The 25,686-nt window shown below is 42.3% G+C and overlaps 1 protein-coding gene across 1 annotated transcript in view; it reads right to left on the bottom strand.

Moving 5' to 3' along the window:
- Positions 1-25,686, bottom strand: part of SPOPL (speckle type BTB/POZ protein like) — a 75,970-nt gene that overhangs the window by 23,185 nt on the left and 27,099 nt on the right. The window contains exons 5-6 of the mRNA XM_077447758.1: positions 1,140-1,317; positions 990-1,045 (exon numbers count right to left, since the gene is read on the bottom strand). Coding sequence (XP_077303884.1) covers positions 990-1,045; positions 1,140-1,317 — 234 coding nt within the window. The remainder of the gene's footprint in view (positions 1-989; positions 1,046-1,139; positions 1,318-25,686) is intronic.

The following is a 25,686-nucleotide window of genomic DNA, read 5'->3' on the forward strand; positions in this document are numbered from 1 at the left end:
AGAGACCTAAAAATAGCTGTTCACCAACGTTTACCATCCAACCTGACAGAACTGGGGAGGATCTGCAAGGAGGAATGGCAGAGGATCCCCAAATCCAGGTGTGAAAAACTTGTTGCATCTTTCCCAAAAAGACTCGTGGCTGTATTCGAATAAAAAGGGGGCTTCTACTAAATACTGAGCAAAAGGTCTGAATGTTTAGGACCATGTGATATTTCAGTGTTTCTTTTTTAATAAATCTGCAAAAATGTCAACAATTCCGTGTTTTCCATCAATATGGTGTGCTGAGTGTACATTAATGAGGGGGAAAAAAAATGAACTTAAATGATTTTAGCAAATGGCTGCAATGTAACAAAGTGAAAAATTGAAGGGGGTCTGAATACTTTCCGTCCCCACTGTATATATACAGTGATGTATATCTCTATCTCTCAAGTGTATATACCTCAACATTAATTATACATATAAGCCATCTAATAAGCCATTGTTACAACCTTTTGTACCACCTGCTCCACCCTATTAGAGTGTAAGCTCTTCTGAGCAGGGCCCTCTTAATCCTCTTGTATTTTATTGCATTATAACTGTATTGTCTCCCTTTTATATTGTAAAGCGCTGCGTATACTGTTGGCACTATATAAATCCTGTATTATAATAATATTACCGTTACAATTTTTCAGCGCAAGTGGAGTTAACTCCTATTAAACTCACACAATCTGACGTTGGTAGATGCCAAAAGCCTATAAATATATCACTGCAATGATCCAAAAAAGCAGAAGATATTTCACAGCACCAATGAAAACATGTCTGGTGTTATGTAACAGGAGAAGCAATAGAGAAAGTACAACAGCAATGAAAGTGGAAGCACAGCTGTAAATAACACAGGATGCTGACTGTAAAAGGTTTTTCAGTGAAATATTAGGAAACAACACCAAAAGAGAACTAGAGATAAAAAGACAGATTTATCACCCTGCTTGGAAACAGTAAAACATTAATACCTTTTTATTTTCTTCCATCTCGTGTTCAAACATTGCACTGAATACGGGGGAGCGAGCTGGAACAAAGCAGGAGAGGAGAGAGCAGTCAGGACGGCGTCTATGTATTCAGGGAAAGCAGAAGAGATATGGGAATGATTATGGAGCAATTACCTGCTAGGATAGATTTATGAGCTTTAAATTCCTGACCTCCTACAAAGAGGCTGCAATCTGTGAATCGGGTTGTCTCCCAGAGATACCCCAAGTCTTCCGCTAGACGACATTCTGGAACCTTCAAGTTATTGTTACTGAACTGGCCTGACATGTTCACAGAATCCTGAACCACACTCACCTAAAAGGGGGAAAAAAAGAAGTGTAAATACATTTTAGAGCAGAAGACTTCACTTTGTATTTTGTGCCAAAATGTACAGGCCACTTATGTCAGGGTCCCCACCTAATTCTCCTTACATTAGGATCCCCGTCAGAGTCATCATCATAGTCCCCTTACATCTGGATCCCCATCATCGTCCCCTTACATCTGGGTCCCCATCATCATCATCGTCCCCTTACATCTGGGTCCCCATCATCATCATAGTCCCCTTACATCTGGATCCCCATCATCATCATAGTCCCCTTACATCTGGATCCCCATCATCATCGTCCCCTTACATCTGGATCCCCATCATCATAGTCCCCTTACATCTGGATCCCCATCATCATAGTCCCCTTACATCTGGATCCCCATCATAGTCCCCTTACATTTGGATCCCCATCATCATAGTCCCCTTACATCTGGTACCCCATCATCATAGTCCCCTTACATCTGGGTCCCCATCATCATAGTTCCATTACATCTGGATCCGCATCATCATAGTCCCCTTACATCTGGATCCCCATCATCATCATAGTCCCCTTACATCTGGATCCCCATCATCATAGTTCCATTACATCTGGATCCGCATCATCATAGTCCCCTTACATCTGGATCCCCATCATCATCATAGTCCCCTTACATCTGGATCCCCATCATCATAGTCCCCTTACATCTGGGTTCCCCCCATCATCATCATCATAGTCCCCTTACATTTGGATCCCCATCATCATCATAGTCCCCTTACATCTGGATCCCCATCATCATAGTCCCTTTACATCTGGATCCCCATCAGTCCCCTTACATCTGGATCCCTCATCATCATCATAGTCCCCTTACATCTGGATCCCCATCATCATAGTCCCCTTACATCTGGATCCCCATCATCATCGTCCCCTTACATCTGGACCCCCATCATCATCGTCCCCTTACATCTGGGTCATCATCATCATAGTCCCCTTACATCTGGATCCCCATCATCATAGTCCCCTTACATCTGGATCCCCATCATCATCATCCCCTTACATCTGGGTCCCCCATCATCATCGTCCCCTTACATCTGGATCCCCCATCATCATCATAGTCCCCTTACATCTGGGTCCCCATCATCATAGTCCCTTTACATCTGGGCCCCCATGATCATAGTCCCCTTACATCTGGGTCCCAATCATCATCATCATCCCCTTACATCTGGGTCCCCATCATCATCATAGTCCCCTTACATCTGGGTCCCCATCATCATAGTCCCCTTACATCTGGATCCCCATCATCATCATAGTCCCCTTACATCTGGATCCCCATCATCATAGTCCCCTTACATCTGGATCCCCATCATCAGTCCCCTTACATCTGGATCCCCCATCATCATCATAGTCCCCTTACATCTGGATCCCCATCATCATCATAGTCCCCTTAAATCTGGATCCCCATCATCATCGTCCCCTTACATCTGGATCCCCATCATCATCGTCCCCTTACATCTGGGTCCCCCATCATCATCAGTCCCCTTACATCTGGATCCCCATCATCAGTCCCCTTACATCTGGATCCCCATCATCATCGTCCCCTTACATCTGGGTCATCATCATCATCGTCCCCTTACATCTGGGTCATCATCATCATCGTCCCCTTACATCTGGGTCCCCCATCATCATCATAGTCCCCTTACATCTGGGTCCCCATCATCATCATAGTCCCCTTACATCTGGGTCCCCATCATCATCATAGTCCCCTTACATCTGGGTCCCCATCATCATAGTCCCCTTACATCTGGGTCCCAATCATCATAGTCCCCTTACATCTGGGGACCCATTCATCATAGTCCCCTTACATCTGGGTCCCCATCATCGTCCCCTTACATCTGGGTCCCCATCATCATCATAGTCCCCTTACATCTGGGTCCCCATCATCATCATAGTTCCCTTACATCTGGGTCCCCATCAGAGCTCTCCACCCTTACAGAATCTAGGTGTAGGTTGTGGGGATGGTGAATAAAAGGCCATAAGCAGTTTCTGCTGACCTTTATCCTTAACCACTTCGCATTCAGGCCAATTCTGACATTTCTCTCCTACATGTAAAATTCATAATTTTTTTGCTAGAAAATTACATAGAACCCCCAAACATTATGTATGTTTTTTTTTTAGCAAAGACCCTAGAGAATACAATAGTAGTCGTTGCAACTTTTTATCTCGCACGGTATTTGCGCAGCAATTTTTCTAACACTTTTTTCCAGAAGAAACAGTTGCATGCTTTAAAAAAAAAAAAAAAAAAAAAGTTAAAAAAGTTAGCCCAATTTTTTTGCATAATGTGAAAGATGAAGATACGCAGAGAAAACAGATACCAAACATGGCACGCTTCAAAATTGCACGTGCTCGTGGAATGGCGCCAAACGTTGATATTTAAAAATCCCCATAGGCGACGCTTTAAATTTTTTTACTGGCTACATGTTTTGGGTTACAGAGGAGGTCTAGGGCTCTCGCTCTAACGTTCTTGGCGATACCTCACATGTGTGGTTTGAACACAGTTTTCATATGTGAGCGGGACTTGCGTATGCGTTTGCTTCTGCGTACAAGCTCACAGGGACAGGGGCGCTTTAAATTTTTTTTGTTAATTTAATTTTTTTAGTTTGACACTTTAAATAAATAAAAAATTTGATTACTTTTATTCCTATTACAAGGAATGTAAACATCCCTTGTAATAGGAATATGGCACGATCTGACCCATTTACAGTGAGATATGGGGTCAATAATGACTCCATATCTCACCTCTAGGCTGGGAAGACTAAAAAAAAACAAAAAAAACACGATCCTGGCCTCCCAGCCAAAACGGCGCCATTAATTTGAATGCAGACGCCGGGCATGACGTCATAACACCGCGCCCGGCCTCCGAACGATCATAGAGACTCCGGGTACGATCTGGTCCGCCGGAAATCTCTATGGTATCATCCAGGGGCTGGCGGATCCTGTGACCGACTCACCGATGGATGCGGTGAGTCGGTACAAGCACCAGAGGGCGGCGGAAGGGGGGGCGTCCCCTCCTGCCGCCCGTAAGAACGATCAAGCGGCGGAACAGCCGCTATGATCTTTCTTCTGGTGCAGGGAATCGCCGGCTGAAAATGCCGATATCTGTGGCCTCAGGCATCAGATATTACACCACAAAGCCCACGACGTCATATGACATAGTATGGGCGCCAAGTGGTTAATCTGTGCACATTTAGGATACTTCATTGATCCTAGCTAGGTGCAGGATAAAATCTTGTAGCAAGCCAGATGTGGGCTGCGAGCCATATAGTTTGGAGTGCCCTGCCTTTGAGATAAAAATTGACAAGACATAATTGGAACAGGTCCTCATATACAATCAAGATCCAATTCCATCCTCTACAGTGATAAAATGCCCAATACATACTTTCTTTTGTCTACATGTTCCTTTTATACTGGCACTGGTTACCTAAATGTTTTTACTACGGCTGGCGGTGCGTGGGGAAAGTGGGGGACAAGGGCTTCCCTTCTGCAGCGAGAGCCCTTTGGGGGCGGCGGGGGGGACCTTGCCCTTACATCCTCACCCGTTTTCCAGCTGAGGGCACTTGGACTGTTATCCTCTGCCTGATCTGCTCAGGGCAATTTTTCTTTTTAGCTTACTTTTTTTTCTTATTGGATGGCTGTTAGGGTCTCATCTAGACGGGGCTAATACCCCGACGGTCACCACAAAACTACTGTAGCTCACTAGAGTAGGCACTTTAGTGCTCGTTGCATTTTTTTTTTCGACTGTTTAATCTAGTTGTCTTATATATAAGTTTCAAAGAATGTATTGTCAGACAATTCTTCTTGCTCGCTCCAATTCTTTATATCCTTGTTACTCCGCTCGTTGAGTATTGTAAAAGTGATTTTCTGTAACTTGAGCTTTGTTTACATTCTCTGCTTGTTGTTACTTTTAAACACTTAAAGCGGGAGTCCACCGGGACTCCGCGTTTTTTTTTTTTTTTTTTTTTTAAAGCCAGCAGCTACAAATACTGCAGCTGCTGACTTTTAAATAGTGACACTTACCTGTCCAGCGCGCCCGCGATGTCGGCACCCGAAGCCGATCGCTCGCTCGTGCCGCCGCCATCTTGGGTATGGGAATCAGGAAATGGAGCTTTTCGGCTTCATTTCCCGGTTCCCTACTGCGCATGCGCGAGCCGCGCGGCGCAATCCGGACGGTCCCCGCTGCCTCTGGGAGCTGTGCGTTTCCCAGCAGGCAGCGGGGCACTTGCTGAAGGGGGCGGGCGCTTGCGGAAAGGGGCGTAACGTACGCCCCTTTCCGCAGAGAGCTAGCCCGGAAGTGGGTGCAGTTACCTGGATTATCCAGGTAACTGCACCCCCCTCCCCCCTGAAAGGTGCCGATTTTGGCGCCGGAGGGGGGGGGGGGATTCCGATGAGCGGAGGTCCATTTTAGGGTGGACCTCCGCTTTAAAGGGGTTGTAAAGGTTTGTTTTTTATTTTCTAAATAGGTTCCTCTAAGCTAGTGCATTGTTGGTTCACTTACCTTTTTCCTTCGATTTCCCTTATAAATTTTTTTTTTTCTTTGTTTTCTTTGTCTGAATTTCTCACTTCCTGTTCCTCCTCAGTAAGCTGTTCAGTAAGCTGTTCTGGCTGACTAACCACCAGCTCGGATGATGGTGAGAAGTTTACTGAGGAGAAACAGGAAGTGAGATATTCAGACAAAGAAAAAAAACATTTAGAAGGGAAATCGAAGGAAAAGTTAAGTGAACCAACAATGCACTAGCTTAGAGGAACCTATGTAGAAAATAAAAAATGAACCTTTACAACCCCTTTAATAATAAAAAACTATTGAAAGTAAAATGCCCAATACAAAATCTATTATGCCAGTTATAAAAGACAATGCCTCCTAAGGCTTAAAGCGGGAGTCCGCGTTTTTTTTTTTTTTTTTTTTTTAAAAGCCAGCAGCTACAAATACTGCAGCTGCTGACTTTTAAAATAGTGACACTTACCTGTCGAGCGCGCCCGCGATGTCGGCACCCGAAGCCGATCTCTCGATCGTCTCTCGGGTGCTGCCGCCGCCATCTTGGGTATGGGAATCAGGAAGTGGAGCCTTTCGGCTTCATTTCCCGGGTTCCCTACTGCGCATGCACGAGTCGCGCTGCGCAATAAGGATGGACCCGCTGCCTCTGGGATCCGTGTGTTTCCCAGCAGGCAGCGGGGCACTTTCGGAAAGGGGCGTAATCTACGCCCCTTTCCGCAGAGAGCTATCCCGGAAGTGGGTGCAGATACCTGTACTGTACAGGTATCTGCACCCCCCTCCCCCCTGAAAGGTGCCAATTGTGGCGCCGGACGGGGGGGGGAGGGTTTCGATGAGCGGAAGGTCCACTTTAGGGTGGACCTCCGCTTTAATGTACATGGGACGCTAAGGCAACCTCCTCTGAACTAAGTTTTTGACAGCTTCAAACCGGCATTTAAAAACGCCTGTTTTGCCACATTTGCATCTAGCCGCATTTAAGATATCATAGCCCAAAAGCCCAAAGCCCAAAAAACAGTATTTAACCATTTAAGCCATTCTGTGAGACCAGAGTGAGTAGCAGCAGCTGAGAGAGCAGCAGTGTACCTGTATCTACCTCAATTTCAGTGCTTTTACAATGGATCCCATAATGAGCATATGTGAGGAAAAACAAATGCAAATTTAATATATTTCATTTTTAAATTGCAATTAGTATATTTTTTATTATAAGCTGTATATGTAATTAAATTTTTTAAATTTATTTAGCCTAAATTGCAATTTTTTTCAAATATAATTTTTAAAATTGCAATTATTAGTTTATTTAAAAAAAAAAAAAAAAAAAAAAAAAAAAAGCGCTGTATGTGCAATTTCATTTTTATTCATTTAGTCTTTTTTATGCAAATTTTAATTGCAATTTTTAAAATATTTTAATTAACCCTAAGGGCCGGTTCACACTGCAGGCGATGCGAGGCGACACCGACTTGCATCGCCGCGACCTGCCGCGACCTCAGTGGCAACTTGCAGATGACTTCTGTATAGAAGTCAATGCAAGTCGCCCCGAGGTCGCCCAGAAGTAGTACAGGAACCTTTTTTCTGAGTCGGAGCGACTCGAGTCGCTCCTCTCAGAACGGTTCCATTGTACAGAACGGGGGCGACTTGCCAGAGCGCGGCGAGGCGAGTCGTGTCGCCTCGCATCGCCCGCAGTGTGAACCGGCTCTAACCGGAAACCCCAACTTGTTCAAGGGGAAAACCCAAATCCCAATTGGAAACCCTAACGCGAACCCATAACTCTTACCATAACCCTAAACTTCAAGGGGAAAACCCTAACCATAACCCCCTAATCCTAACGAGAAACCATAACACTTACAAAAACTCTAAACTTGTTCTTCAAGGGGAAAACCCTAACCCATAACTACCTAATCCTAATGGGAAACCCTAACCGGAAACCATAACACTTACCAAAACCCTAAACTTGTTCTACAAGGGGAAAACCCTAACCATAACCCCCTAACCGGAAACCATAACACTTACCAAAACCCTAAACTTGTTCTTCAAGGGGAAAACCGACAGGAAAGCATAACCCTAAAACTTGTTCAAGGGGAAAACCCTAACCCTATCCCTAACCAGAAACCCTAACCCTAAACTTTTCCTTCAAGGCGAAAAACCAAACCCTAACCATAACCCTCTAAACAAAATGGGAAACCCTAACTTTCATGTAACCATGCGCTAAGTGTGCGTATTTATGCAACGTTTGAGCCTTGCCAGTTTTTTTTTTACTAGCCAATAGAGAAAACTATCATCTGCTGCATCATTTGTTGCTAGGTATTTCAGCTTTTCCCTTAGCTTTTTTTTTATGGATTATTCATTCATTAATTTTTTTCGTTAGGTTAAGGGGTTATGATTAGGAGTTGGGGTTAGGGTGTGTCATGTATCCTGGTTGGAGGCCAACTAGACTTCCTTGCGGCTCTGGTCCAAGTACCAAAGTTTTTTTTCTTTTTTTTAAATCTTGAGGGGAAAAAAATAAAAAAATAAATAAATAAAAAAAATGGCACAAATGTGCACATAAAAACACATGAATTGCGCATTTCCATTAATTTCTATGGAAATAAAAACACAAAATTGGCCCAATTTGAGCAACAAAAAAAGCTCCAGAACTTGTTTAAGCCGCAGGTGATTTGGAGTGGAGATGCAAACAACCTCCATAGAGAATAGATTTTTTATTTTTTTTTCTCCTCCAGCATTTTTTAGCTTCAAGCAGAAAATCGCTCATACCACACCCTTAGACCCCTTTCACACTGAGGCGTTTTTCAGGTGCTTTCGGGCTAAAAATAGCACCTGTAAAGCGCCTGAAAAACACCTCCACTGCAGTCGCAGTGTGAAAGCCAGAGGGCTTACATACTGGGGCGCTGCGCTGGCAGGGCGTTAAAAAAAATAAAAGTCCTGCAAACAGCATCTTTGGGGTGGTGGAGGAGCGTTGTATACACCTCTCCTGCTCATTGAAACGAGTGGGCACCACTGCCGAAGCGCCTGCAAAATGCTTCGGCGCTACACGGGCAGTTAACCCTTTATTCGGCCGCTTGCGGGGGTTAAAAGCGTCCCGCTGGCGGCCGAATAGTGCCGCTAAAACTAGTGGTGTTTTACAGTCAATGCCCACCCCAGAGTAAAAGCAGCCTAAAACTAATACTTTGTTGAAGCACCTTTTGATTTTATTACAGCCAGGGCTTCCCCCCCCCCCCCCTCAATCAATAGGTGCTGGAACTCAACCACAACTCCCCCAAAACCCCTCCCCCCACACACACCCTCCAAATCACATAAAATTGTGGGTGTGGTCATATTTCACAAACAGTAGAAGGGTCTTAAAGGGGCATTAAATATCAGGATTGCATTTCATACAGAGTGCAGAGTTCAGGAGGGTTATACACAGAATGCAGAGCTGTCACTTGTAAACACAGAAATCAGACTTCTTTGTTTACAAATGATTGTGGTGAGCAGGCACCAAAGGATCCAGAGGTGGTGGAACTGAATTCCACCAAGTTCCCCCTGGAAAAAAAGCCCGGATTACAGCACTCAGTCTTTTTTGGGTATGAGTATCAGCATGGCACATCTTGACTTGGCAATATTTGCCCACTCTGCTTTGCAAAAACACTCCAAATCTGTTTTGGATTGTGAGGGCATCTCCTGTGCACAGCCCTCATCAGATCACCCCACAGATTTTCAATGGGATTCAAGTCTGGGCTCTGGCTGGGCCATTCCAAAACGTTAATCTTCTTCTGGTGAAGCCAATCCTTTGTTGATTTGGATGTATGCTTTGGGTCGTCATGCTGAAAGATGAAGTTCCTCTTTATGTTCAACTTTCTAGCAGAAGCCTGTAGGTTTAATAATATTGACTGGTATTTGGATCTGTTCGCGATTTCCTCTACCTTAACTAAGCTCCCTGCTCCAGCTGAAAAAAAATCAGCTCCAAAGCATGGTGCTGCCACCGCCATGCTTCACAGTGGCTTTGGTGTTCTTTTGGTGACGTGCAGTGTTATTTTTGCACCAAACATATCTTTTAGATTATGGCCAAAAAGTTCAACCTTGGTTTCATCAGACCACAATACATTTTCCCCACATGCTTTTGGGAGACTTCATATGTATTTTTTGCAAAATTTAGCCGGGCTTGGGTGTTTTTCTTGGTAAAAAAAAGGCTTCAGTCTTGCCAGACATATGAAGAACACGGGAGATTGTTGTCACATGTACCACACAGTCAGTACTTGCCAGATATTCCTGCAGCTCCTTTAATGTTGCTGTAGGCCTCTTGGCAATCTCCTCCACTAGTTTTCTTCTCTATTTCATCAGTTTTGGGAGGGACGTCCAGTTCTTGATAATGTCACTGTTGTGCCATATTTTCTCCACTTGATGATGACTGTCTTCACTGTGTTCCATGTTATATCTAATGCCTTGGAAATTCTTTTGTACCCTTCTCCTGACTGATAACTTTTAACAATGAGATCCCTCTGATGCGTTGGAAGCTTTCTGTGGACCATGGCTTTTGCTTTAGGATGCAACTAAGAAAATGTCAGGAAAGACCTACTAGAACAGCTGCATTTTATTTGGGGTTAAATCAGAGTCACTTTAAATGATGGCAGGTGTGTACTGAATCCTATTTACATGAGTTTGAATTTGATTGCTTAATTCTGAATATGGCTACATCCCCAGTTAAAAGCGGGTGTGCACACTTATGCAACAATATTACATTTATTTTATTTTTTACTTCACACCCCCCCACCCACCCCCTAAAAGATTTCCGTTTGCTTTTCAATTGAGTTGTACAGTTTATAGGCAACATTTAAAAAAGGTGGAAAAAGTTCTGACATTTTTGACAAATTTTTTACATCACAGAAACCTGACATTTTAAACAGGGTACGTAGAGTTTTCATATCCCTTGAATATGGCACCATCAATGTACGCGGTGCTTTACATAAATACTGGGCATTTACATCAGTCCATGCCCCCAAGGAGCTTACAAAACTATGGCCCTGAACTTACATTCATTGATATATAGAAAGGCCAACATAGACAGAGTCCAACCTACCAGCATGTCTTTGGACTGCGGGCGTAAACTGGAATACCCAGAAGAAACCCACGCAGGCACAGGGAGAACATGCAAACTCCAGGCAGGTAGTGGCATGGTTGCAATTCGAATGGACGGCACTAGTGCTGCTAGGCAGAAGTGCCAACCACATAGCCACACATAGCATGGACAGTCGTTTTTGAGGCTTCAAAAACGCAGCTGAAACCGCCTGCTTGATGCTAGTGTAAGCAAAGTCTGAGGGAGGCCATTTTTGGGGTTCTAGGGCACCAATTATAGCGTAGCAACCCTCTAGTTGGAAATGCGGACGAGAGAAATTATGAAAGCTGAATGTGAAGAAATGAAGGGCTGCAATCAAAAATCACGAGGTATGCTGCTATAAAAGTCTGATCGTGTGTATAGAAAACCATAGGACTTTTGTACAAAGTACAAACACGCCTGCTCAGAACCAATGCAGAAGTTGACCAAAGGTGGTGGTGAAGAGCTGAATGTTGGCTGAAAAAATCCTGCTGTGTGTATGCAATACAAGTTCACGGCTGACACCCTTTGTACAAAAATCCACAGGAAAGTTTGTAAAAGTCCGATTGTGTGTATGAGGCTTAAGGAGACAAACAGTCCCTTACAAATCCCTCTGAAGATAATTATGGGGAGGGGGGAAACATCTACAGCTTGCCTCAAACCATAGAGGATCAATCTGGATGCATAAAAGAAAATCAGAAGGCAATGATATTTTCACAATGGATACAATCTGAATTCTGCTAGAGAAAAACACATAACATAAGGGTTAAAGGGAACTTTCTTCTGATTTTTCTAATCTACACATTTGTTCTAAGTCAGTATTTCCGTAAGTATTGAAGCCAGAAACTCCCTGTCACTGCCGGACAATTAGCATCTTCAAACACCAGAAGACCGCGCTTATAAAGCCACAATCTGTCCATAGGAGCTGTGGTGTAGTGCAATACAGGTACATTGGAACTGTATTGCCTTATTGTATTAGAGCTGAGGTAGGCAACCGCTGAAAGGTGGGAAATCTACCTGGACAACAGGAAAGATCACTGAGGTTTGGCATCCATTTTTTAACTAAATAGCAAGGAACACTTTGAAAAATCTAAAACAAATGTCACTATAATAAATAAAAAGCTGCACCTGCACTTTTTCATATAGATCTCTGCTTTCTTCTGCAACATCTAAAATATTCTCCCCATACACGCCTGTACCCTAGTCATCATATTGGAGACAAGCCCCAAAAAAAAAAAAAAAAAAAAAAAAAGCAAAAAACGGAGGGCAAAGAACTAAACTTCCAGGACCTCTTCAAAGTCCAACTCTAGGCAAATAAATTATCCCTTGCAGTGAGGCTACACCCATACTGCAAGGGTTAATCACTTGTTTTTGTCTAGGCCAGTGGTCTCCAAACTGCAGCCTAGGGGGCAGATGCGGCCCTTTGCATGCCTTTATCTGGCCCATGGGGCACTACTCTTCCCACAGACACCACCACCGATGGGGCACTACTCTTCCCACAGACACCACCACCGATGGGGCACTACTCTTCCCACAGACACCACCACCGATGGGGCACTACTCTTCCCACAGACACCACCACCGATGGGGCCCTACTCTTCCCACAGACACCACCACCGATGGGGCCCTACTCTTCCCACAGACACCACCACCGATGGGGCCCTACTCTTCCCACAGACACCACCACCGATGGGGCCCTACTCTTCCCACAGACACCACCACCGATGGGGCCCTACTCTTCCCACAGACACCACCACCGATGGGGCCCTACTCTTCCCACAGACACCACCACCGATGGGGCACTACTCTTCCCACAGACACCACCACCGATGGGGCACTACTCTTCCCACAGACACCACCACCGATGGGGCACTACTCTTCCCACAGACACCACCACCGATGGGGCCCTACTCTTCCCACAGACACCACCACCGATGGGGCACTACTCTTCCCACAGACACCACCACCGATGGGGCACTACTCTTCCCACAGACACCACCACCGATGGGGCACTACTCTTCCCACAGACACCACCACCGATGGGGCACTACTCTTCCCACAGACACCACCACCGATGGGGCACTACTCTTCCCACAGACACCACCACCGATGGGGCACTACTCTGACTAGCAAGTTGATTGTGCTTTATGTTGTCATTTGCCTAAGAACTAGAAGGTGGACACAGGGTCAAAGTGACAATATTGTCAAAATGGGCAATAGCTGTCAATACACCTATACTTTACATAAAGCCATCAGACACATGCACAGAGAAGCATTTCTAGCGTCTTCCCCTTTACCATGAACATCCTCAGTCTATATACAGTGCCTTGAACAAGTATTCATACCCCTTGAAATTTTCCACATTTTGTCATGTTACGACCAAAAAACGTAAATGTATTTTATTGGAATTTCATGCGATAGACCAGTTTTTCTCAACTGCAGTCCTCAAGGCACCCCAACAGGTCATGTTTGCAGGATTTCCCTCATAGGAAAACAGCTGTGGTAATTACCAAGGCAGTGAAACTGGTCAAATCAATCGTTCAAAATAATCGGAAAGCCTGAAAACATGACCCATCGGGGCACCTTGAGGCCTGGAGTTGAGAAACACTCATAGACCAATACAAAGTGGTACATAATTGTGAAGTGGAAGGACAATGATAAATGGGTTTCAAACCATTTTAATAATAAAATATGTGAAGTGTGTGGCGTGCATTTGTATTCAGCCCCTGAGTCAATACTTTGTAGAACCTGCAAGTTATTTTGAGGATGTCTTTAGGAGAGTCACATTTTTGCCCATTATTCTTTGCAAAATATCTCAAGCTCTGTCAACAGCAATTTTCAAGTCTTGCCACAGATTGGATCAATCAATTTGATTTAGGTCTGGACTTTGACTGGGCCGTTTTAACACATGAATATGCTTTAGGCTGGCCATACATTATACAATTTTCTTCTATAGATTTCCTTTAGATTTACCAAAACCATATAATATGAGGTCAAATCTAAACACTTTCAGTTTGTGTGCAATCAGGCAGGCCCTTCTACTACACAGTTCAAGGTAAATCTAAAGGAAATCGAATAAGAAAATTGTATGGTGTATGGCCAGCTTTAATCTATACCATTCCATTGTAGCTCTGGCTGTATGTTTAGGGTCGTTGTCCTGCTGGAAGGTGAACCTCTGCCCCAGTCTCAAGTTTTTTACCGGACCAACAGGTTTTCTTCTAAGATTGCCCTGTATTTGGCTCCATCCATCATCCCATCAACTCTGACCAGCTTCCCCATTCCTGCTGTAGAAAAGCATCCCCACAACATGATGCTGCCACCACCATGTTTCACGGTGGGGATGGTGTGTTCAGGGTGATGTGCAGTGTTAGTTTTCCGCCACACATAGCATTTTGCTTTTAGGCCAAAAAGTTACATGTTGGTCTCATCGGACTAGAGCACCTTCCACGTTTGCTGTGTCCCCCACATGGCTGATCGCAAACTGCAAATGGGACTTCTTATGGCTTTCTTTTACAGGTGCACTAAATGGAAATGTTGGTGCCGAAATCGAAAATGCAGGATGCCCTTGGCCGAAAATGACAGTTTTTTTTTTTTAAATATTTATATTTTTATATACAAATTGGATTATATTTGACTTTTTAATATCAATTTAAATGAATATATTGTTGGTCATTATTGGCACCTTTCAGCGCTACAAAAGTATAAGATAAATGTACGTCTGAAAGACCGCCCACACGATACAAAAAAAAAAAAAAAAAAAAAGAATCGGATGGAAAAATTTGTATGACAAGCCATCTGCTGATTTTCGGAACGTTAGTGTGGTGCTTTCGACTGTAGATTTGATTTCTCTTCAGACAAAAGCTGGATGTGCAGACTATAAAGTTGTCAGATGTGAACTCAACGTCTGAAAAAAATCGTAAGAGCAAGACTACACATGCTCAGAAATTAAAACACATAAAAACTATTCAACACATCACTTCTGACGTTATATAACATTATTGTCAGAATAACTATTATAACAACAACACACCAAAAATGCACCTCCCTGTTAATGATGCATTTTTGCTGGGTTTTCAATGCATTTCAACGCACCCGTGTTACGTTTTTGATGCAGTTTGAGTCACATTACCTATGAAAAAACATAAGCACAGTAAATTAGCGGTTAAATCACAGCGAATTCAAGCTAAAAATCGTTGCAAATTCACAGTCATGATCACATGCATCTTCAGCGCCATTATTGGAAAAATGCCAATAACTCCATTTTCGGCCAATATGTTTTGGCAGCTGAAATTTCGGTGCATCTATCTTTCAATTACTTTCTTCTTGCCACTCTTCCATGAAGGCCAGATTTGTGGAGTGCGTGACTAATAGTTGTCCTGTGGACAGATTCTCCCACCTGAGGTGTGGATCTCTGAAGCTCCTCCAAAGTTACCATGGGCCTCTTGGCAGCTTCTCTGATGAATGCTCTCCTTGCCCGGCCTGTCAGTTTAGGTGGACGGCCATGTCTTGGTAGGTTTGCAGCAGGGAGGACTTGATTTAAATGACTAGTAAACAGGCTTGATTTAAATCATAATTTTTAGAGAGCAACTGTCATCTGTCCCGTTGTTGACTCACCGACCGTCCCATTCACTTTAATGGGACGGCTGGTGATGCGGGAGTGACAACACAGTGAGGAACGTTGCGGCAGAAGGTGAGGGGATGCCCGCTAACATGCGCTGCCATGATGGATCTGAAATGACAGGTGCTCTTTAAATGTAAGGACATATTCTTGCTGGTAGTTAGAATCTTTAATATTTGCAAACAAAATGAAGGTTTCCCATTTAGAATAATAAGCTGTCAGGTTATTAAAACAACAATATCAGAACCGATTCAATCATACAGTTTGTAGTGTACATAGATTTGCAAAACAATGAGACGAGGAATATTACTGAACGTTGTTTTATCTCATGGTTGCTGTGAAATTGGGTGAATGCATCAATGTAGTGCATGTCATCTCAGCTTGCAGAGCTTGGATTCATTGAATGAGTTTACCAAAAATGTAAATATTGCAGAATATACAGCCTCATGCTACATAACTAAGCTCCATTTCATACTGAATAAATTATTAATGTATCATAAATAGAAAACTATCCTTAGATAGAGGTTTACTCCAAAAGCATTTTATTAAAATAAAATTTGATTAAAATAAATAAAATCAAAAAGAAATTAGGGTTTTGTGATAAAAAAATAATAAAAAAAACAAAAAACATTGATTTATATCCACCTTGGTTGCAGTTGTGCCACACTCTTAACATTTTCGGATGATGGATCGATCAACACTCAAAGCTTGGGATATTTTTTTATAACCTAATCCGGCTTTAAACATCTCCACAACTTTATCTGTGACCCGTCTGGGTCTTGAGCTTCATGAAGCAGTTTGTTCACTAAAGTTTCTCTAACAAACCTCTCAGGGCTTCACAAAACAGCTGTACGTATACGGAGATTAAATTATACACAGGCGGACTAATTAAGTGACTTCTGAAGGCAATTGGTTCCACTAGATTTTAGTTAGGGGTATCAGAGTAAAGGAGGTTGAATACAAATGGCACACGTTTCAGATATTTGTATTAAAAAAATAAAATAAAAAATAAAAAAAAAAATGAAAACCATTTAGCATTTTCCTTCCACTTCACAATTATGTGCCACTTTGTGTTGGTCTATCACATAAAATCCCAATAAAATACATTTTTGGTTTCTAGCATGACAAAATTTGGAATGGGGTATGAATACTTTTTTCAAAGGCACTGTAAAGCACATTACCAATATTTCAGGTAATACACATATTGTACCTTTTAAAATACATGTCACGTTTGTCTTCCTATTTTGATACAAGCAACAATGGATTGTGTAAAATCCACAAACGCTCTTCTCCCTCTGCATCTGCTAATAACATCCTAAAGATTACCAAAATTACCAAACGGTTAGGCCATTAGGGGGAAAGAGCGGCCGTCAGCTGAGAATGTGCTCATTCCGAGACAGACAGACGCTACATCCTCTTTGTCAGCCCCTTAATTGTATTCATAACAAATTCATTGTACAGCTCATTTCACTTGTCTAAATGGAAATCGGATGTGCTATATTTGCACCATGTGGTCTCAGGGGCTGTATATCAATTATTCCCTTGCACACAATAATATATAATTAAGTTGCAATCTTGCCAATTTTACACATTTTCAGGAGGAGACGCAGACCACAAGGAAGTATATTAACCATTAACACGTTCACATGCCACGCAACCTACTAATCAAGCAGAGCTGGACGATGGCGGGGGGGTGGGGGGAGAACGCGCGTGTGAAAATTTCTTTAACCGCTTTCAGCCCCAGACCATTTTGCTGGCTTAAGACCAGAGCAATTTTTGCGATTCGGCACTGCGTTGCTTTAACGGACGATTGCGCGGCCGTGTGACGTGGCTCCCAAACAAAATTTGCCCTTTTTCTTCCCCACAAATAGAGCTTTCTTTTGATGGCATTTTATCACCTCTGCGGTTTTTATTTTTTGCGCTATAAACAAAAAAATAGCGACAATTTAAAAAAAAATTTTTTTACTTTTTGCCATAATAAATATCCTAAAAAAAAAATATATATATATATATATATATATATATATATATACATACACACACACACACACACACACACACACACATACACTATATATATATATATATATATATATATATATATATATATATATATATATATATATATATATATATATATACACACATATATATACACACACACACACACACACATTATATATACACACACACATACATACACATACATACACATATACAGTGGTGTGAAAAAGTGTTTGCCCCCTTCCTCATTTCCTGTTCCTTTGCATGTTTGTCACACTTAAGTGTTTCGGAACATCAAACCAATTTAAACAATAGTCAAGGACAACACAAGTAAACACAAAATGCAATTTGTAAATGAAGGTGTTTATTATTAAAGGTGAAAAAAAAATCCAAACCATCATGGCCCTGTGTGAAAAAGTGATTGCCCCCCTTGTTAAAACATACTATAACTGTGGTTGTCCACACCTGATTACAATTTCTCTAGCCACACCCAGGCCTGATTATTGCCACACCTGTTCACAATCAAGGCATCACTTAAATAGGAGCTGCTTGACACAGTAAGGTCCACCAGAAGATCCTTAAAAGCTACACATCATGCCGAGACCCAAAGAAATTCAGGAACAATTGAGAAAGAAAGTAATTGAGATCTATCAGTCTGGAAAGGGTTATAAAGCCATTTCCAAAGCTTTGGGAATCCAGCGAACCACAGTGAGAGCCATTATCCACAAATGGCGAAGACATGGAACAGTGGTGAACCTTCCCAGGAGTGGCCGGCCGCCCAAAATTACCCCAAGAGCGCAGCGACGACTCATCCAAGAGGTCACAAAAGACCCCACAACAACGTCCAAGGAACTGCAGGCCTCACTTGCCTCAGTTAAGGTCAGCGTTCATGCCTCCACCATCAGGAAAAGACTGGGCAAAAATGGCCTGCATGGCAGAGTTCCAAGGAGAAAACCACTGCTGAGCAAAAAGAACATCAAAGCTCGTCTCAATTTCTCCACAACACATCTTGATGATCCCCAAGACTTTTGGGACAACATTCTGTGGACCGATGAGACAAAAGTGGAACTCTTTGGAAGGTGTGTGTCCAAGTATATCTGGCGTAGAAGGAACGCTGCATTTCATAAAAAGAACATTATACCAACAGTAAAATATGGTGGTGGTAGTGTGATGGTCTGGGGCTGTTTTGCTGCTTCAGGACCTGGAAGACTTGCCGTGATAAAAGGAACTATGAATTCTGCTGTCTACCAAGAGATCCTGAAGGAGAATGTCCGACCATCTGTTCGTGTACTCAAGCTGAAACGAACTTGGGTTCTGCAGCAGGACAATGATCCTAAACACACCAGCAAGTCCACCACCGAATGGCTGAAGAAAAACAAAATGAAGACTTTGGAGTGGCCTAGCCAAAGTCCTGACCTGAATCCTATTGAGATGTTGTGGTATGACCTTAAAAAGGCCGTTCATGCTCGAAAACCCTCTAATGTAACTGAATTAGGACAATTCTGCAAAGATGAGTGGGCCAAAATTCCTCCAGGACGCTGTAAAAGCCTCATTGCACGTTATCGCAAACGCTTGGTTGCAGTTGTTGCTGCTAAGGGTGGCCCAACCAGTTATTAGGTTTAGGGGGCAATCACTTTTTCACACAGGGCCATGATGGTTTGGATTTTTTTTCACCTTTAATAATAAACACCTTCATTTACAAATTGCATTTTGTGTTTACTTGTGTTGTCCTTGACTATTGTTTAAATTGGTTTGATGTTCCGAAACACTTAAGTGTGACAAACATGCAAAGGAACAGGAAATGAGGAAGGGGGCAAACGCTTTTTCACACCATTGTATATATATATATATATATATATATATATATATATATATATATATATATATATATATATATATATATATATATACACACACACACACACACACACACACACACACACACACACATATATATATATACACACATACATACATACATACACAAAACTTTTTTCCCCCTCAGTTTAGGTGGATACGTATTCTTCTACATAAAAAAAAAAAAAAAACAATAAGCAATTATTGATTAGTTGCTGCAAAAGTTATAGCGATTACAAAATAGGTTATAGTTTTATGGCATTTTTATAAATTTTTTACTAGTAATGGCGGCGATCAGCGATTTTTATTGTGACTGCGACATTATGGCGGACACATCGGACATTTTTGATACATTTTTAGGACCAGTGTCATTTATACAGCAATCAGTGCTATACAAATGCACCAATTCCTGTGTAAACGACACTGGCAGTGAAGGGGTTAACCAGGAGTTGGTAGTGTAGGAGTTAAGTGCATCCTAGGGGTGTGTTTCTAACTGTGGGGGGCATGGCAGTGTTTTACAGATCACTGATCTCTGCTCCAATCACAGGGAGCAGAGATCAGTGTCACTTGTTGCTAGGGAGAACGGGGAGATGCTGTTTACATCTCCCTGGTCTTCCTCCCTGTGAGACGATTGCGGGTATCCCCGCAGCGATCAGGTCTGCGGGACCCGTGGTCGGACTCACGGGGGTCCAGGCCGATGCGCACACGCGATGGCACGGCAGCAAATTCCAAAGGGAAGTACCTGTTTACCCATTTGCCTGTCCGTGCCATTCTGCCGACGTACATCGTCATGTGCCGGTCGGGAAGCAGTTAAGCAGCCAACTTCTGAATCTGCCCCTCCGCTTATGATGGGGTTTACAAAACATTCTGCAAGTCACAACCATGGCGGAGTATTGCTGAGCTTGTACTATCTGAACACCACGTATGTAGAATATACGTTAGTATATTTTTTTTTAGGCAAGTACGCTATAGGCCAAAATTATTCAAATATTATAAACCTCTGGTGTGAAAAACAAAGCACGTCCTTCCACAGTGTACAGTACTTCAATGCCTCACTCCAAAGCACAGAGTGTGATTTCTGTCTGCTGTCTTGTTCCTCTGTCATCTGCAGGAGTCCCTTTTAACAGGTTGTGCCGACTCCAAGGGATCAAGAAGGGATGACTGGAGGGGAGAGCGCTCTTCACCACACAATCTGTGATTCACAGCCTTGGCCGTGTACGATTCCCAATGAGAGACTGTGGGGTTAATTTACTAAAGGCAAAAATCAACCATGCACTCTGCTCCCGAGCCTAGTAAATGAGGTAAGCCTTCACTTCGCAAAGAATACCCAATCACGTGCAAGGAAGATTACACGAGATTGAAGACGTTTGATAATGAAACGTGCGTAAGGCGGAGTGGAGCACTTACATAATTTCCGGGTGTGATATCGGTCAATGAGCCAATGGAACGCAGCTGGAGCGCACGCTGCAAGTGAGAGACATACCGCGGGTCTGAAAGCTGTAGGGCTTTGTGAAGAGTTTCCATAGTATGGAACATTTGTTTTTACTTTAGTCTTTTTTTACCGTTTTCATTTTGGAATAAAAACATTTCCTTATAATAACCCCTTGCCACCGAGCGTACGCAGATGTGCGTACTCGGCTTCCGGGGGTTATACCGGGATGATACCCGCATCTGCAGGCATCATCCCGGTACTGATTTTTACAGTGGGCGCTTGGCTGTTATGCCGGAGGAGCAGGAGGGGACGTCCCCCTCTCCCGCCGCCTCCCGTCGCTCTTACCGGGGCTCCCGTTCAATCGGGAGCACCGATCACAATCCGATGCCTCTGGCGGCTAGGGGGGACTTGAATGATGCTGTAAGCGGCTTCATTCCAGTCTCCTAATTGTAAACACGGTAGCAATGTCATGACGTCACTTTCGGTTTACTCGGCTGCCAATGGCGCCGGATTTAAAAATATATACAGTATTCAGAATCGCCGAAAACGGCGATCTGAATGCTTTGAAGTGTAAAGGAGGGATCGGGGGTATTTTAGACCCCCGATCCCTCCATAAAGAGTACCTGTCACCACCTATTACTGTCACAAGGGATGTTTACATTCCTTGTGACAGCAATAAAAGTGATCAAAATTATTATTATTTTTTAAAACAATTTTAAAATAAATAAGATTTTTTTTTTTTTTTTTAAAGTGCCCCCCCCCCGTCCCCGCACAGCAAAGAAAACACATACGGAAGTCGCGCCCGCATATGTAAACAGTGTTCAAATCACACATGTGAGGTATCGCTGCGATCGTGAGTGAGAGCAATAATTCTAGCACTAGACCTCCTCTGTAACTCGAACCTGGTAACCGGAAAAAATTTTTAAAGCATCGCCTATTGACTTTTTTTTTTTTTTTTTTTTTTTTTTTTTTTTTTTTTTAGGTACCATAGTTTGTCGTCATTCCACGAGTGTGTGCAATTATAAAGTGTGACATGTTTGGTATCTATTTACTCGGCGTAACATTATCTTTCAGATTATGCAAAAAAATTGGGCTAATTTTACTGTTTCGTTTTTTTTTAATTACTGAAAGTGTCCCTTTTCCCAAAAAGGTGCGTTTAAAAAAAACACCGCTGCGCAAATACGGTGTGACATAAAATATTGCAACAATCGCTGTTTTATTCTCTAGAGTCTCTGCTAAATAAATATATATAATGTTTGGGGGTTCCAAGTATTTTTCTAGCAAAAAATATGTATTTTAACTTATAAACAGCAAATGTCAAAAATAGGCGTAGTCACGAAAGGGTTAAATACTACACTATGGGAGCCCAGATCAAATTTTTTACATGAAAACCTTATCTATACTGGATATTGGAGAGAGCATTAGGAGAGGAGCACAGCTGCTTGATCTGGGCTTGGAGAGAGATCGTTTGCACACCTAATTCGGTCTAGCTGCGGGATATCTTCGGAAAGTCCATAGGAGTTGGATACTGGTTGGAAAGGTTGGAGCCTGGCTGCATGATCTATCTTGGGAAACAGTATCGGTACATCAAGCCTATATGCTATGCAAAATACCCCTGTAGGGATTATTGGAGCTGGTGAGTGGGGACTCAAGAGGGGGAGCACTTAAGTCACCTGGATTTTGTTCCTGTGTTTATCGTCACCAAGCACTTAATTATCACATAAGACTTTGGTTGGATTGATTATGTATTTTTTGGACTTGGTACACTCATTTTTTTGGGGTCGTTTTATATCATTTCAACTATTTTATTATTTAATATCTGTCTTACACTTTTAGGGAGATATAGATATATAGATATATATACACACACACACTAATTTTTTTTATATACTTGCACTTTTGTTATTGGAATATCACGGTTTATGTATCACTTTTAAACATTTATATCAAGTTCATATTTGGCAACCTGGTGAGGTTTACTCCACTGGTATATGCACATTGGTAATTTATTAGGAGTGCACTATTGGTATATGCACTTTTATTAGTCACTATAGAGGCACATAGCAACTAACAAGTGAACATGGTCTGTCGCCTTTCATTATATAGGTAGCACCATTTACCCCGATACTTGCACTATTAAAAAAAAAAAAAAAAAAAGACCCAAAACACACGGCCAAGTCAACAAAAGAGTGGCTCAAGAAGAAGCACATTAAAGATCTTGGAGTGGCGTAGCCAGTCTCCAGACCTTGATCCTATAGAAAATATGTGGAAGGAGCTGAAGGTTTCCAGTTACCAAGTCAGCCACGAAACCTTAATGACTTGGAGAGGATCTGCAAAGAGGAGTGGGACAAAATACCTCCCGAGATGTGTGACCACCTGGTGGCCAACTACAAGAAACGCCTGACCTCTGATTGTCAACAAGGTTTTTGTCACAAAGTAAAGTACTAAATCGTGTTTTGCAAAGGGGTCAAATACTTTTTTCACTCATTAAAATGCAAATCAATTTATAACTTTTGAAATGCGTTTTTCAGGATATTTTTGTTATTCTGCCTCTCACTGTTAGATAAACAAAACCATTAAAGTTATAGACTGATCATTTCTTTATCAGAGGGCAAACGTACAAAATCAGCAGGGCATCAAATTCTTTATGTATGTATGTATGTATGTATGTATGTATGTATGTATGTATGTATGTATGTATGTATGTATGTATACGTTTACAGATGAGCGCTCATGAAGGGATAAGAGGAAATTTCCCCACTACCTACAATGCGAACAGCACTAAAAGTACTATCACACACAAAATGTTTTTATACACATACAATAATAAAATGAAAGTGTTTCATCATAAAAGTCCGTTCCAATTTGAAAGAAAACGAACATTTTAATAATGTTCGGTGCACAAAATAAAAAAAAAAAAAAAAAAAAATCATCAAATGTCCAATCATAAGAAGCATGCCAAATCTTCTAGAAGATCACACATGTCCTCCATGAGAACCCCTCCAAAGTCAAAGTGCTCATCAAAAATTGATCGACCTTATTAAATAAGCAGGTCTAAACACGCTCAAAGCAGAATGGAATCTTTAGCCCTCCTCCTATTCAATCTTCTGAGATGGTAAGAATATGGAAACAAGCATTCCCCGTTGGTCACCTCATACAGTGCATCTGGAAAGTATTCACAGCACTTCACTTTTTCTACATTTTGTTATGTTACAGCCTTATTCCAAAATAGATTATTTTCCTCAAAAGTCGACAAACAATACGCCGCAATGAAAACATGAAATTTGTTTGAATTTTTTTTTTTTTTTTTTTATATATAGTTAAATCACATGTACATAAGTATTTACAGCCTTTGCTCAATACTTTAAGTACATTTGGCACCAATCACAGCCAAGTCTTTTTGAGTATGGATGTTACAAGCTTGGCACACCTATTTTTGGGCAGTTTCTCCCATTCTTCTTAGCAGGACCTCTCAAGCTCCATCAAGTTGGATGGGGAGCGTCTGTGCACAGCCATTTTCTTCTCCAGAGATGTTCAATCGGGTTCAAGTCTCAGCTCTGGCTGGGCCACTAAAGGACATTCACAGAGTTGTTCCACAGCCACTACTTTGTTATCTTGGCTGTGTGCTTAGGGTCGTTGTCCTGTTGGAAGATAACCCTTCGCACTAGTCTGAGGTCCAGAGAGCTCTGGAGCAGATTTTCATCAAGGATCTACATTGCTGCATTCATTGTCTTTCCCTCGATCCCAACTAGTCTCCCAGTTTCTGTCGCTGAAAAACATCCCCACAGCATGATGCCATCCCCACCACATTTCACTGTAGGGATGGTATTGACCAGGTGATGAGCGTTGCCTTGCTTTCCTCCAGACATGACGCTTGCCACTCAGGCCAAAGAGTTCAATCTTTGTTTCATTAGACCAGAGAATTGCGTCTCTCATTGTCAGAGTCCTTCAGGTGCCTTTTACTGAGGAGTGGCTTCCGTCTGGCCACTCTACCATACAGGCCTGATTGGTGGAGAGCTGTAGAGATTGTTGTTGTTCTGGAAGATTCTCCCCTCTCCACAGAGAAATACTGCAGCTCTGTCAGAGTGACCATCAGGTTCTTGGTCACCTCCCTGACTAAAGCCCTACTCCCCTGATGGGGCTGTTTGGCTGGGTGGCCCTCTCTAGGAAGAATCTTGGTGGTTCCAAACTTCTTCCATTTATGGATCATGGAGGCCACTGTGCTCATTGGGACCCTCAATGCTGCAGAACTGTTTCTGTACCCTTCCCCAGATCTGTGCCTTCATACAATCCTGTCTCGGAGGTCTACAGACAATTCCTTGGATCTCATGGCATGGTTTGTGCTCTGACATGCACTGTTAAATGTGGGACCTTATATACACAGGTGTGTGCCTTTCCAAATCATGTCCAATCAACTGAATTTACCACAGGTGGACTGCAATCAAGTTGAGGAAACATCTCAAGGATGATCAGTGGAAGCCAGATGCAGCAGAGTTTAATTTCAGTGTCATGGTAAAGGCTGTGAATACTTACGTACATGGGATTTTTTCATTTGATATTATTTTCGTATCATTATTTTTGAAACATTTGCAAATATTTCAAACAAATTTCTCTCACATTGTCATTATGAGGTATTGTTTGTAGGATTTTGAGGAAAAATGAATTTAAGCCATCCAGCCTTGGAACAAGGCTGTAACAAAATGTGGAAAAGTGAAGCACTGTGAATACTTTCCAGATGCACTGTATGCTCAAAGGATGGAGATGACACAGACCAGAAATATCACAGATCTCTCTAATAAAAATAACCCACAAAAACAAGAATTGCACATACAATATATTGTGTTAGTCTGGCACCAGAAT

The sequence above is a fragment of the Lithobates pipiens genome, unplaced genomic scaffold, assembly GCF_037356315.1.
Source record: "Lithobates pipiens isolate NorthernLeopardFrog02 unplaced genomic scaffold, aLitPip1_a1.2 Scaffold_22, whole genome shotgun sequence".
Lineage (NCBI taxonomy): Eukaryota > Metazoa > Chordata > Amphibia > Anura > Ranidae > Lithobates > Lithobates pipiens.